The sequence below is a fragment of the Pelophylax lessonae genome, assembly GCF_965119305.1.
Source record: "Pelophylax lessonae genome assembly, chromosome: 10".
NCBI lineage: Eukaryota > Metazoa > Chordata > Amphibia > Anura > Ranidae > Pelophylax > Pelophylax lessonae.
The window spans coordinates 36,435,701-36,449,640 of record NC_138777.1 but is presented as its reverse complement, the minus strand read 5'-3'; the positions used below and the strand labels follow the sequence as shown (position 1 = coordinate 36,449,640).

The 13,940-nt window shown below is 45.6% G+C and overlaps 1 protein-coding gene across 3 annotated transcripts in view; it reads left to right on the top strand.

Moving 5' to 3' along the window:
- Window positions 1–13,940, top strand: part of CAPRIN1 (cell cycle associated protein 1) — a 73,460-nt gene that overhangs the window by 25,761 nt on the left and 33,759 nt on the right. For all 3 annotated transcript variants that reach the window (XM_082269809.1, XM_082269810.1, XM_082269808.1), the window contains exons 3-6: window positions 960–1,022; window positions 2,513–2,599; window positions 4,217–4,455; window positions 9,069–9,151. In XM_082269809.1, coding sequence (XP_082125935.1) covers window positions 960–1,022; window positions 2,513–2,599; window positions 4,217–4,455; window positions 9,069–9,151 — 472 coding nt within the window. The remainder of the gene's footprint in view (window positions 1–959; window positions 1,023–2,512; window positions 2,600–4,216; window positions 4,456–9,068; window positions 9,152–13,940) is intronic.

The window sequence follows — 13,940 nt, the reverse complement described above, 5'->3', positions numbered from 1 at the left end:
TCAAGTCAAGTACACATTTGCCGAATGCCAGGCAACAGGCATCAGCTGGTTAAAAAAAAAAACAGGCCCGCCGTTCGGGCCGTGTGTATGGCAGCCGGTCCAACAGAAGCCCTAACTTTGGGTCCTAAACTTAAAGCAAATTTGTCAAGCCCTGGTGTACTTGGATCCCCCCCCCCCCCCCCCCAAGTCCAGTCGCATGATTCAGCCTCCTTGGCTCCCCTGTGTAAGGGAGCGCTCAACGACTGAATTACTGGAGCAGTGATGTTGCCCATAGGCTTCCATGGCCCAGCTCCCTACTTTCCTGTGTGGCCTTATGCATGCTTTCCCAACACACACAAAATTGTGTGTTTTCTTTTAGCACATGTGCAGTGGGGCCATTGGTTGTAAAGGTACCCCCATTTATCTAACATGCATGCCAGGCCATATGGTGTGGTGCTGTTTTTACCTTACACGCAATGTGCCAAAACATGTGTTCAGTTATACCTGTAGGTGTGAACCCAGACTGGCACGTTAGCCAGAGATGCTGAATCACATGACTGGACCAGATTAAAATTAGTAGGATTCATAATTTTTTTTTTTTTTTTTGAGCCAGTTTTCTTTCACTTGGGCTTTTTTTTGCAATTTAAAAAGACACTTTTCCTTGTCCGCTGTTTCAAAAAGCTTAAATAGGGAGCTGCCATTCATCTTAACAAGATGGTATGCAGTGAGGAATGATGCCAAAAATACGAAGAAATAGAACTTTAGGTTAACCTCCACTTTGTTTGGGCTGTGTTTGTGGGTTTTTTTTTTTTTTCCTACTTGTAAATAGGCCTTTAATATTTAGTAGAGATGTTCAAGGCTCTAAATTGAGGTGGCTGATGGCTTATCCTGGGCCCCTCGAGCCTTCCCTATCATCTTTGGAGGTCTGGTCAGGGTCATAAATCTAGTACTTGGCTTTCATTTTACTTCTTCTTTTACAGGGCAAGTTGGACGACTACCAGGACAGAATGAACAAAGGAGAGCGACTGAATCAGGACCAACTGGTAATTTACTTTGATACAGATTGGTGTAATTTTGGTGTACTTGAGTGTAAGTGGTGTTGAACAATGTCACCGCTCCAAGCCCACAGAATGATTCACCACCTCTACAACTCAAGGTGCTGACTAGGAGCTCCTCAATCAAGCCCACATTGAATGAAATGTGTTAAAGGGTGGTCCTCGTTAGGGCTGCAGTGTGCTGTCTACAGGTTGAATAAGGCTTCATTTCCACTATTGCAACTTGACACCTGTCAAGTCGCACAGCAAGTCAAAAGCCATTGATTTCAATTCGGCCCATTTTCACTACCGCGACTTGAGTTGCGGCGACTTCAAAAGTAGTTTGTGCACTACTTAAGGGCCGACTTCAGTGCGACTTCCCTCTATAATGAGGGACAAGTCGCACTGAAAGCCACAAATAACTTTCACTACGAAGTCGCGCTAGAAGTAGCACGACTTCGTAGCCGCGGTAGTGGAAACGGAGCATAAAGCTTCTTAAGACTGCATATTGTCAATGTAAGGCTTCCTTTTTCTGCCTTGAGTTGGCGTTCATAAAACAGAACTAAACTGCATCTGAGCCCCACAAACTGAAAATGTGGTTTTAATTGTTTGCATATTTTAAAGCAAACACCCATCCATCACTTTGAGAAATGCTCTCTAGCATTTCAAGCCGTGCCCATTTTGAGTAAGGACAGATTTAGCATTTACTTCTGGTGTCCCATCTGCCCCTAGGGCAGGCCTGCATGCAGGGGGTTGTGCTTGGCTAAGATGCCCCCCCCCCCCCCCCAGAGCCCTGAGATGTAGGACTCTGTGCCTAGGCCTGGAAACTAGGAAGCAACTGAAGAAACGTTAAATACAGTGTAAAGCAAGTAAATATGATCTAACTACTAATGCTGGCAGCATAAGGATTTAAAGTAGTAGTAAACTGCAGTTGAAGGGGGGAAAAAAAATCCCCTACAAGGCAATGTCATATGATGTGCTAGTATGTGTCGCATACTATCACATTACCAGACTTTCCTGAAAATGAAGCCCTCCAGCGCTGTGCTGTCACAGCTGAGAGGGCTTCCGGGTTAGTGGCCCCTGGCTATGTGAGTGGCTGGGGCTTGATGACGTCACTCATGCGCATGAGAGCAGCCGTTACGGCACGTCCTCTGAAGTCCACCACTGTATGCTGGACCTTAACAGTGCTGGTGAGGTCACCGGCTGCATGCACTCTGAATATCTCATAAACGGTGCATGTTTAAGAGAGATTCACAGTACCTACAGGGCAAGCCTTTTTCTAGGGTTACCTGTAGGTATAAGTGGTGTAACCGTTGACTACCACCTTTAAGAATGGGTAGTGCTGATTGAGTTTTTAGTTCAGGTTTTAGCAATCTGACTTTCTCTAAATAGAGCTTATTTAATCTGAATTTGTAAGGTACTGTCACAGCTTCCTCTACTTGTGATATCCCAAAAAAATAACCGGCATCTACATTCTCTTTTGCTTTCTTTACTTTTAGGATGCGGTGTCAAAATATCAGGAGGTTGTAACCAACATGGAGTTTGCTCGAGAACTGCAGAAAAGTTTCATGGCATTGGGCCAAGATGTAAGATGTGTTTGTATTTTCTTTGACTTGTGTAGTACCCCCTTTGTAATGAAGAGGTTTTTCCCAAAACAGAGCATATGAATTGTGCTGCAGTCTCATAGCTGTGCTTAATATCTAATCTTTATTTCTGCATGCGAGTTGGTGGAGAGATCATTTAGCAGCATCTTCTGCTTTCCGTATGCGAGAATAAACCACAGGAAATATCATGCCATAGATTGTTTACCTTGTTTAGGTGACCACATTTTATTGCATTAGGAAGGGTTATAAAGTCAGATTACAACAAAGCAAAAGCTGCTTGTGAAGTTGTTACAAGCCTAAAGAGTTGAAGTTCCATTTACTGATTTAATCTCAAATGATCAATTGATCCTTCAACTTGTAGTGCTCCTAGGCCAGGAGGATGGATACAGGTGGCTATACTGTTACTGGAATTATGATGGTGTAGGAAATGCATTCTGATCACACAAGGCATAGAATTGGTGCCATTAGAGTGAAATGGTGTTGGAAGTGTGAAGGTTTTTTCTTTCTATGTATGCAGTTAAAAATCCCTTGTGCTGCTCCCCCCCCCCCCCCCCCACACAGCTAATGCTTACCCGAGCCTCCTCTTGATCCTTGGATGTGCAATGGAGCCTTGGCTGTCCTGGGTCTCTCTCATTGACTGACACACAGCAGTGGGAGCCATTAGCTCCTGCTGTCAGTCACAGCCAGTGAGTAGTAGGCAGGACTGTGCAATGCTGTGTGTGCGCCATAGACGGCTCGGGAGCGAGCACACGCACAACTGCCCCCAGAACAAGCGGCTTGCAGGGGGGCACTCAGCAAGGGAAAGTGCCAGCTGGGGACCCGAGAAGGAGGATCGGGGCTACTTGGAGCAAAACCGTTACACGGAGCATGCAAGTATGTTTATTTTAAAGCAAAAACTAAATCTAAAATGGCCCCATATCTTTGTGTCCTTTTTTAGGCTTTTAATTTTAAGCTTTCTTCTAAAACTGGCTTCTCTAAATGTTCCAAATAAAGGGCCAGTTTACTGTCCTTCAGACATAAAGGGGTTAGACTAAGGCGAGTGGGAGTAGAAAGTGCCCCAGAATCAGTTGGGATTAAACATTGCCTCAGGCTTGGTGGTCAGTGGGAGTAAAAAAATATAATGGAGCCTGTGATTAGTAGGAGGAATAGTGCCCTATCATTGGTGTAGGTGGAAGGAACAGTGTGCCATCGTTGGTATCAGTGCTAGAAATATTGTTGGTGTCAGTGAGAGGAATAGTGCCCCAAGGGCTGAAGAAAGGCGTGCAAAGGGCTGCAGTTTGCAGACAATGGCTCATAAGGATATTGCCAATAATTAGGCTCTTCTAAGCAGCACCTTTCTGCATGCTTGGAGCCTGTGCATCATTGATCTTGGTGCACATGCTCTTTTATTGAGGGGGCTGTGCGTTTTTTTACTTTCTAGGTGCAGCTTACTACTTGGGCCATGTGCCTGCATTTCTTCTGTACAGTTCAGCAGCAGAGTTGGAAACTGGGCTAAGCACAGCTCTCCACATATATCCTGTTTCAGTTAGATTGTTCTGGATAGCTTGGACATATTTTAAGTGACTGTGAATGTAAAGTAAATGTGAACTCCATTTTCAGATCCAAAAGACCATCAAAAAGGCAGCTCGTCGAGAACAGCTCATGCGTGACGAAGCCGAACAGAAACGTTTAAAAACGGCGCTAGAGCTGCAGTTTGTCTTGGATAAACTTGGTGATGAAGAAGTGCGCAATGACTTGAAACAAGGCTTAAATGGGGTTCCTGTGGTGTCGGAAGAAGAGCTTACTTTATTGGATGAGTTTTATAAACTGGTGGAGCCAGAACGAGATCCGTCTGTAAGGTATATGGTGTGTCTTTTTATTATAATTGGGGAGGGTATGTATTAGATTAATCTAATAGTCGGCATGCGTGTTTTAGGAAAATATGTCTAAATCTCAAACTGCGTTTGCGGGGTTAATCCTAACTTTGCATACTAACTTCACAGGCATGAGAACTAGAGTCAATAGTCGCTAGTCACTAGAGCACTAGTCAGAGGCTGAATAAACGGGATGGGGTTTTGGAAACTTATTCTACCTGGTTGGCCTTTTGGGTCCTTTGTGTGTATTAATAGTTATTATGTAGTCTTGTGCTACGGTTTATTGTGGTGTTGTAAGTTAAATAAGTTCTTAAGCACAGTGCTAAACCATCAACCACAAACTTTACCAAATTCAAAATTGCTGAAAAATAAAATATTGTCCAATCTAGTGCAGCTTTAAGCCTAGTACACATGGGCTAAATGTTGGCCAGCTGACATTCGGCCCCTGTGTATGGGAGCCAGTCTGCCTTTCGGCCAGCTTCTGTCGAAGGGTCATTACCGAAAAAGGTCTGCCAACCACCTCGTGTCTGGCAGAAGGGGGGGGGGATCATCCCCTGTCGGAGCACCATGGCTCAGCAAAAGATGGCTAGCTCAGCAGACGAGAGTACTGTACTAACTTTGAATTATTAGTACAGCAGCTCCAACCTGAGCTGTCTGTTTGTTTTTTTTTTTTTTTATTTCGTTCAACCCAAACTAGTGGCGTGTACGAGGCTTTAAAGTGTCAATTAATAATATCCTTTTATTAGCACACAGCACTTTTCTCTTTCGTTCATTGATGGACACAGCTCCAAAATCTTCTTGACCATTGGGTTATGCTAAAAAAAAAGAAAAAAGGGGGAAACAATTGCGCTAATCCAAAAATAAATTAAAATAAAAGCAGCAACCTCAAGTGAGACTAGCACCCAAAAAATGTCCAATATAAAATAAGTTGCGCTGTGGATGATGTATACAAGTTGATTGTATGGTGAAATAGTGAAGAATCCGAATAATGTCCAGAATATGGAAACAAAAACGGGTAACTTGTGCAGGTACCGCTTACCGGAAATAAGATAAACAAAGGCCCATCAATATGTTCAAAATACGTCCTAGGGATGAGGTCCAGGTGGACTACCAGGTTCCAACGCGGATCCCTCAATGGAGTTGTAACATGTGTAATACAAAAAAATATACCGCCATAGCGTAAAACCAAAAAATAAGTGTAAAGAAAGGACACCCAAAGTGCATTGAGAGCACCAATGCTCCCGTAGTGAAATAAATGTGATAAAGGATGCCACAGAACCCCAGTAGGTACTCCTTCCCAAAATATAAATGAAAAATAGCAGATACACCAAAAAGGGGGGAAGGGGGATCACCCCAATAGGACAGCAGCTTACCACAAGGATGAATATGGAGAGCTTATATAAGACTGGATAGGTGTGACTTGAACATGCAAGCAAGTGGGGGGAACAACCTTCTTTTCCTCCTATTGCGGGTTGATCCAATACCGTCTATCTGAGTTCCCTATCTGAGTGAGGAGACACAACGGATCGGTTCCATACATATCCCTCCTGCCTCCTTATCATCGGGAGTCGGTAAGGGTGTTTTATCCATCAGAGGTGTTCCCCCCACTTGCTTGCATGTTCAAGTCACACCTATCCAGTCTTATATAAGCTCTCCATATTCATCCTTGTGGTAAGCTGCTGTCCTATTGGGGTGATCCCCCTTCCCCCCTTTTTGGTGTATCTGCTATTTTTCATTTATATTTTGGTAAGGAGTACCTACTGGGGTTCTGTGGCATCCTTTATCACATTTATTTCACTACGGGAGCATTGGTGCTCTCAATGCACTTTGGGTGTCCTTTCTTTACACTTATTTTTTGGTTTTACGCTATGGCGGTATATTTTTTTGTATTACACATGTTACCACTCCATTGAGGGATCCTCATTGGGTTATGCTGCCCCCCCCCCCCCCTACAGGAGTAGGACGCTAGACAGGAAAAAGCTTTACCACGCTTATAGGGCAGTCCCTGGGGGTATACTCCCACTTCCTGCTATGGGCATTCAGTTTTTTTTTTTTTTCTACCTAGGCAGAAGTAAGGACCTAGTTCCTTGCTGGGATCTCTGGTTCTAGCTCCCCCCCCGGACTGGGCAACAGACTGGATATTCTGAATCTAGATCCTTATAGTTTCCCCAGTCCGGGGATGTGAACCGACCTCGGCTCCGGGCTAGGGCGCTTAACCTCCTGGGCCTTCCACCTTCAGCCGTCAATGACGCAGATTTGCAAGGCGGCCACCTGTGCACACTTTCACAATTTTACAACAAAGTGGATGTGTTGCATCTGTTAATGCTGTTTGGTTGCAAAATTTTGCAGGCTGCTGTTTGAGAGGATTTGGTCCTCTTTGAGGGTGAATTTTCAGGTGAACTTCAGTTTTTCCTGGTTGAGCTCTGTTACCTGGTTGGTTAGGTTTAGCCTTTTGAGAATTTTTTTTTTTTTCTCCACCCCTCATGTTTGACATTGCTTTGGGATGTCCAAGAAGATTCTGTAGCGGTCAGGCAATGAACGAAAGAATTGGATTTGGTCTTACCGTAAAATCCTTTTCTTTGATTGAGGGCCACCCCTCTATTGAGTTGGGTTATTTTTTCTTCTGACACTGCTTGCAACAAAACTGAATGCCTATAGCAGGAAGTGGGAGTATATCCCCTGGGACTGCCCCATAGGCGTGATAAAGCTTTTTCCTGCCTTGTGTCCTACTCCTGTAGGGGGCAGTATAACCCAATGGTCACGAAGATTCTGGAGCTGTCCGTCCAATGAACATCGGAGAAGGATTTTACGGCAAAACAAAAATCCCTATTCCCCCCCCCCCCCTTCCTTTCCCCATGAATAACTATCTTTTGGGGGTATTTGATCACCTCTGTTTTTTGTGCTCTAAAATAAAACTTTTTGAAACCCAATTTTTTTTTTCTGCTCTAAAATATCAAATTTCTTCATAAATTTAGGCCTATATGTAATCTGCTACATATTTGTGTTAAAAAATCCCAATCAGCGTTTACTGATTGGTTGGTTTGCTTCAAAGTTGTAGCATGTACAAACTATGGGATTTTATTTTTAGTGGTATTGGTGGTGATCAAAAAGTTAATTGTGTGCCTAGCCTGGAATTTTATAAACTGTGAGGTGCTTTTTACTAGGGGAAGACATGGATCCTAGTCCCTGCTTTGAGGAGACACAGGATCCATGCCTTCCCTCCTGTCAGAACGACCTGCCTTGTTTACGTAGGCAGATCGCCGTCCTGCCTCTGCTGTATAATCGTCAGGTTCCAGCGGCTGTTTAAGTCCGTGGTACCCACCGCTGGGCTCCTGTCCCTACCCGGAAGAGCCGGATCGTGTGTGTATGTAGGATAAGTGTGTGATCTGGGGCAGGGGTGCTGCCCTCCTGTAGCAGTAAAACTGCTATAGGGCGAACCTTTAAGGCTGCAGTATATGGGATTTTATAAATTACTATATGGTTTGTTTTTTGTGGTGGATGGTTTAAGTGCTGTGATTAAGGATGAAATATTATGCAAGCACATTGGGTGTTACACACAGAAGCTGATATTCTTGGTCGTTGAGTTAATTTTTTTTTTTTTTTTTTGGGGTCACTGAGCGCAGGTGTTTAATGGGTATTCATTATAAAGTTCACTTTTGGGAACATGTTACATGTTCAACCCGTTTTTCATTTATTTTTAGGATATAAAGTTCTCACTACTGCAGCTGCTGCCCTCTCTCCTTGTGACAGCAGTATGGGGAGAAGTTCCCCGTACTAGCTGTCACTTTTTGAAAACCGTGTGGCCACGAGGGGTGCGCCCGCACAGACGCATCATTCACTAAGATCTGTGAATGAACTAAAGAGTATGGACATCCTTTTGAGGATGTCTGCTTGTAGTTCTCTAAGGCTCCATTCACACCTGGGCGTTTTGAGTGTTTTTCAGCTCCAAAAACGCTAAAAAAAAAACGTTCCAAAACGCCCAACAAGTAAAACCCAATTCATTTAAATGGCCCTTGTTCACACCTGAGCGTTTTTGCAAAACGCCTGTAGCTGAAAGTACATGAGCTTCTTTTTGGGCTGATTACCAGCGTTTTTGATAGATGTCAATGCCTGCCTCCAAAAACGCCTGAAAATCGTGGTAAAATCGCTACGCTCAAGTGTGAATGCAGCCTAAGAACTACCACTCTGCTGTTGTAGTATGAGTCTTTCTGTCTATTTTTTTTTTTTACGTGAACTTATCCTTTGAACAACTTTGGTGTTGGCTGCCATGCATTGTCTTTTTTGCCATAAAACAAACCTGCCTGCTCGCTCTCCTCTGTGCCATGCAAACTGAGCTGCATGTGCTCGGCTTAGTTTACATTGGCACACAGGGACTGTGCCAGCAGGAAGATGGGAGTTATGCACATAACACAGGAGTTGTATGCACCAGCCAATCAAAATAGCCCAAGATGGGCAGAGTGCTGGGAGAAGATGCCAGTGATGGACCCTTCGTGGACTTCAGGATGTGACTATTGTGCCTTTAATTCCACTTTAATATAGTTATCAGTATTTTGAGTCAGCAGTGTGTTTGAACAATCCAATGTTGGTTATGTTTGCAGGTTGGGTGAGCAATATGAACAGGCCTCAATGCACCTCTGGGATGTCTTGGATGGAAGAGACAAGCCAGTGTGCGGAACCACATGTAAGCCTTTTGCTAATAATTGAGCTTTTTGCTGTGTGTCTGGTTTACTTCCCCCTAAAATGACCCACATCGCTGAGCTGGCTTGTGCATTTGCCTCAGTGCAGCTTTAATCATTAAAGTGCTATCCATAGAATAGTTATGTGCCAGCTGTCTGCAGTTGGGCAGCTCTGCCTCTTTCTGGCACCTCCTTAGTCAGCAGTGACCTGGGATCTATGCCAGCCTCTGCTCCCTCAGCATTATTGTTACTGATGAACACAGTGTCCCCTCTCTAGAAATCAGATGGAACAGTAAAACCTACTTTGTTACAATTCTAGAGAATGGAACCCCTGTTTTTTTTTTTTTTTTTCTCTCTAAATGCATTGCAGACTTAATGTATGTATAGCCAGAATGTTTTATTGACTAAAGGCAAAACTAAAATCTTGCCTGTTGTTTTGTTCACTTTCTGTCTTGGGGGAGATGACGGGAAGTAAGGAAATTACCGCAGTGAGAATAATCTCACCTAAGGTGGGGTTTTTATTTTTTTTCCCCTTCCCCCATAAAGCCAAAGTTTGGGCAGAGATTAGGAAAAGAAGTAGCTGTTTTTTTTTAATTTAAAAAAAGAAAGCTGTTTTTTGTGATATAGATCTATATATAAAAATGTATTGTGTTTAAGCACTCGAATTTCACTTGATTTTGACCTCTTGTCCCCTGTATAGCTGCAGGCTAGGAAAGGGTGGTCATTTTAAACATGCCAGGTCCAACACTTGTGCTTGATATGGGATGCCTTCTAACAGTAAAGTATGTGACTGCAGGTCTACTAAAACACAGTAATACAGTAAATTTGTATTCTACAATGGGGGTTTTTTTTTTTTTTTTTTTTTTCCAAGGTAGGGATCTTTCACACGGAGCGGACCATATTGTGATCCGCTTCGGCACTTTTTTTTTTTTTTTTTTTACAAACATGGTTGACACTTGTATCTTCAGGTCCGCATATCACCCCATCCGTTTGAGGATGATATACGGACATAATGTATGTCAATGCAATGCAAAAAAAAAAAAAAAATTTCTTTGAACGACACAGCTCCTGCTCCTCCTTACCATAAAATCAATTTCTCTGATCATTGACGGACACAGCTCCTGCTATTCATAACCATTAGGTTATACTGCCGCCTACAGGAGAAGGACACTAGGCAGAAAATAATTCTGGCTACACCCATGGGCAGTCCCAGGGGGGTATACTCCCTCTCTGCTATAGCCACTCAGTGGTTTTTTTTTTTTTGCCTAGTCAAGAGTAAGGGCTCAATTTCCTTGCTGGCATCTTTGGTCCTGGCAAAAAAATTTTTTTAGATACACTTTTTTTTTTTTTTTTCTTTCCTGTGAGATCAACAATCAACTGGTGGACTGGGCAACAGGCTGGACAATCTAGATTAGGAATAGACCGATTATCGGCAGCCAATATGCACTTTCCCCGATAAATCGGTATCGGCCCCGGAACAGGCCGATTATTTTTGTGACGTCATTCTGCCGCCTCCCTCACATTGGACAGCCTCGTCTGGAGTCGGGACTAGTCTCGCGGGAGTGTCACAGCCATACACCCACCCACAGCAGCCCGGTGCCAGCCAGCCACCCACAGGTGCTGTGGCAGCCAGCCATTAAGCATTAAACAAATTAACATGTTCAGTACCAGATTTGTGTCAAAAATTGTTTTTATTTTTCAGAACTTTAAATGTTCAAAATATCGGCCGATATGTTGTGACCAAAATATAGGTATGGCCCTGAAAAAAACCATATTGTTCTATCCCTAATCTAGATCCAGATGTCACCCCAGTCTGGCGAGTGTGCGCAGACCTCAGCTCCATGATATGCCCTCCGAGACCTAGCCCCACTGGACGGGGGCTGGCCTGCAAGTTAAAACGGCTCGCAAGGTCGCAAACGACCGGGGTCTCGGTCCGAGTCTCAGCTTTCCTCCTGGCCGTCAGCTCCCCCCACAGGGTTCCCGCCTGGTTCCTGGTATGGTGAATAGCTGTCCTGGAGGGTTTTGGTCTAGTCATAGGCCTGCCGATGACCGCACGATTGTGTGGAGGAGGGGGGGGGGGTTGTACCTGGTGGGGGCTACCGCTAGGCCAACCCCCCCCCCTCGCTTTCTTGATCTGTCCTTGAGGCCTGGTCTCCATCCTGGGTCCCTGTAAGCCTTGTGGTGCCACCATTTTGTTGTAGCATGTTTCTATACACAGCAACATGTTTGCGTAGTCCGGCGGCTATCTTCCTGTGGTTTGCTATTGGAAATAGCGGCGGTCATGACAACGCCCTGTTGGCAGTAATTTATGCAGTGGGAGCCCCTCTTTATCCCCTGGTGCTGACTCCTGGGTCATTTTACTTCCTGATCGCGGCACATGTAGTGCAGATTCTCCTGGTGGCTTCAGGTGCCTATTTCTGCAAGGGTGGGGAGTCTGGTGGGGCCTTCTCCTTCTCTGCTAAGAATCGCTTGGTGCTTTGTGCATGGCGACCGGGTGGTGCTGCAAGCACGGTGGGTGTTGTCCCTTAGCAGTGTTACACTTTTTTGTGGGTTCCCCCTGGTGACTTATGGAGTCTTTGGAGCACATTTCCCCACCAGATCCCCTCTCTGAGGCTGCAGGGCCTTCCGGGTCCCAACTATCCATCCGTGCACTGACGGTGGGTCCTGGAGTGCCTTGTGTCCCAGGTGGAGGTGGCTTGCAGGCGACGGGCTAGCAAAAAGCCTCATCTGTCTCATCGGATCCTGAATGTGATTTGGTGGACATGAGTCACCCTGCTGGGTCTGCAAGCACGTGCCTGGTATCCTCAGTGAGGATGATTCCTCAACGTCTACGACCGCGCATGAAAAGGTGTTAGTGGATGCACTGATTGTATCTGTACATGAGAACCTGAAGATGGAAGACGCAGCTAAAGCTGCGACTGAGGCGCAGGTGCCCTTTAGCACTCGCAAGTATCCTGAGCGTCCAAGGGGTTTCCTTTCCCTGCCTATTTTGACAGAATTGTCGCTGAAGAGTGGGGACGACCAGAGAGTCCCAGTGGGGTCCCGAAGCGCTTTACTAGGCATTACCCCTAATGAGGAGTCCCTCCTTAAAAAGTGGACTGTGCCACCAGTGGTGGACCCTCCAGTTTCCAGATTAAACAAGTCAACCATGATTCAGGTTGAAGAGACCCGGGTTTAAGGATCCGGCTGACCGGAAGGCGTAGGCTGTGGCCGCCATATGTACACTCTTGCTAGTTCTGCAATGAGGCCAGTAATCACCATTGCCCTAGTGTCACAAACTCTGACTGAGTGGGGGTAAGCTGCTACACCGTGACCTTCCCCCCCCCCCCCCCCCCCGCCTTTGCAGAGCTGGCAGACCAGCTGGTCCAGGGGCTGCAGTTTATCTGTGATGCCTCTTTGGATGCGGCTGATGGCTCTCCTGTGTTTTGGCAGTGGTCCTTTGGGGTGTCTTTTGGCTCAAGTGTGCTGGTCTGTGGATCAGACTTCAAAACGGGCCTTGACTGATCTCCCTTTTTCGATCGCCTGTTTGGAGCTACCCTGGATGACATCATTAAAGGTCTCATGGGGGGGAAGTTTCGTCCGCAGGCTACGATAGGTAAGGAAACTTGGTCGTAGACGTGGGCCTTCTCAGCTCATAAGTTTTTTTTTTTTTTTTTTTTTTTTTTTTTTTTTTTTTTTTTTTTTTTTTTTTTTTTTTTCCGTCCCTCAGGGTAGACTGACAAGGGCTCAACACCTTTTCGGGGCCTCTTCTGGAGGATCCAAATTAACCTAGTCTGGCAAGCCAAGATCAGGCTTCTCCCGAACCGGAGACAAGGCTCCTTGTGCATGAAGGTGCGCCCTCACTCGCTGTGGACTTTCTAGGTGGAAGACAAGTGGGTCCACAAAGTCATTCAGTCCGGCTACAAAATAGTTTCGCTGTTGTCCCCCGGCGAGGTTTTTTCCTTCCAACTTGCACCTGTCCCCAGACTGCTTACAGGGCCTGTTTGGGGCAGTACAAGCCCTGTTCCTTCAAGGAGTGATTGTCCTGGTTCCAACCTTGGAACGTTTTCAGGGATTTTTTTAATCAAACCTGTTCCGTTCCCAGGAAGGAAGGCAAAGTGCGTCCAGTCCTGGACCTTAAGGCGCTAAACTGCTTTGTAAGGGTACAGAAGGTCAGCATGGAGCTTATTCAAATGGTGGTGGCATCCCTGCGTCAGAAATTTCCTCGCCTCTATTGATATGAAGGATGCCTACCTTCACACATTGCAATATGTGCCAGTCGCAAGCATTTTCTCTGCTTGCTGTGGGAGAGGGGCATTTCAGTTTATGGCGTTACCCTTTGGTCTCGCATCTGTTCCTCGGGTCTTCACAAAAGGGTTAGCCCTGGTGCTAGCTTTGCTATGCAAAAGGAATCGCGGTACTGGGCTGCTTGGGCGATCTCCTATGAGCGGAGTCTTCCTCTGCTCTGGTGGAGAACCTGGCGTTCACCATATGAACTCTGCGGGAGTTCGGCTGGATTCTGAATCTTCAGAAGTCTGCTCTGGTTCCATCCACAAAGCTGGACTATCTGGGCCTGACTCTGGATTCGGCCTTAACCAGACTGCTCCTTCCTTTGGACACACTCCAGAAATTACAAGCTGCAATTTGCCTCCTGCTGTCCAACAAATTGTCATCACTTCGGACTTGCATGCTGGTACTAAACCCTGATGGTGTCTACCTTCGAGGCGGTTCCATTTGCACAGCTTCATATGGGGTCCCTGCAAAGGGAATTTCTGACCAAGTGGGACAAGACTCTGCAGTCTCTGGACAATCAGA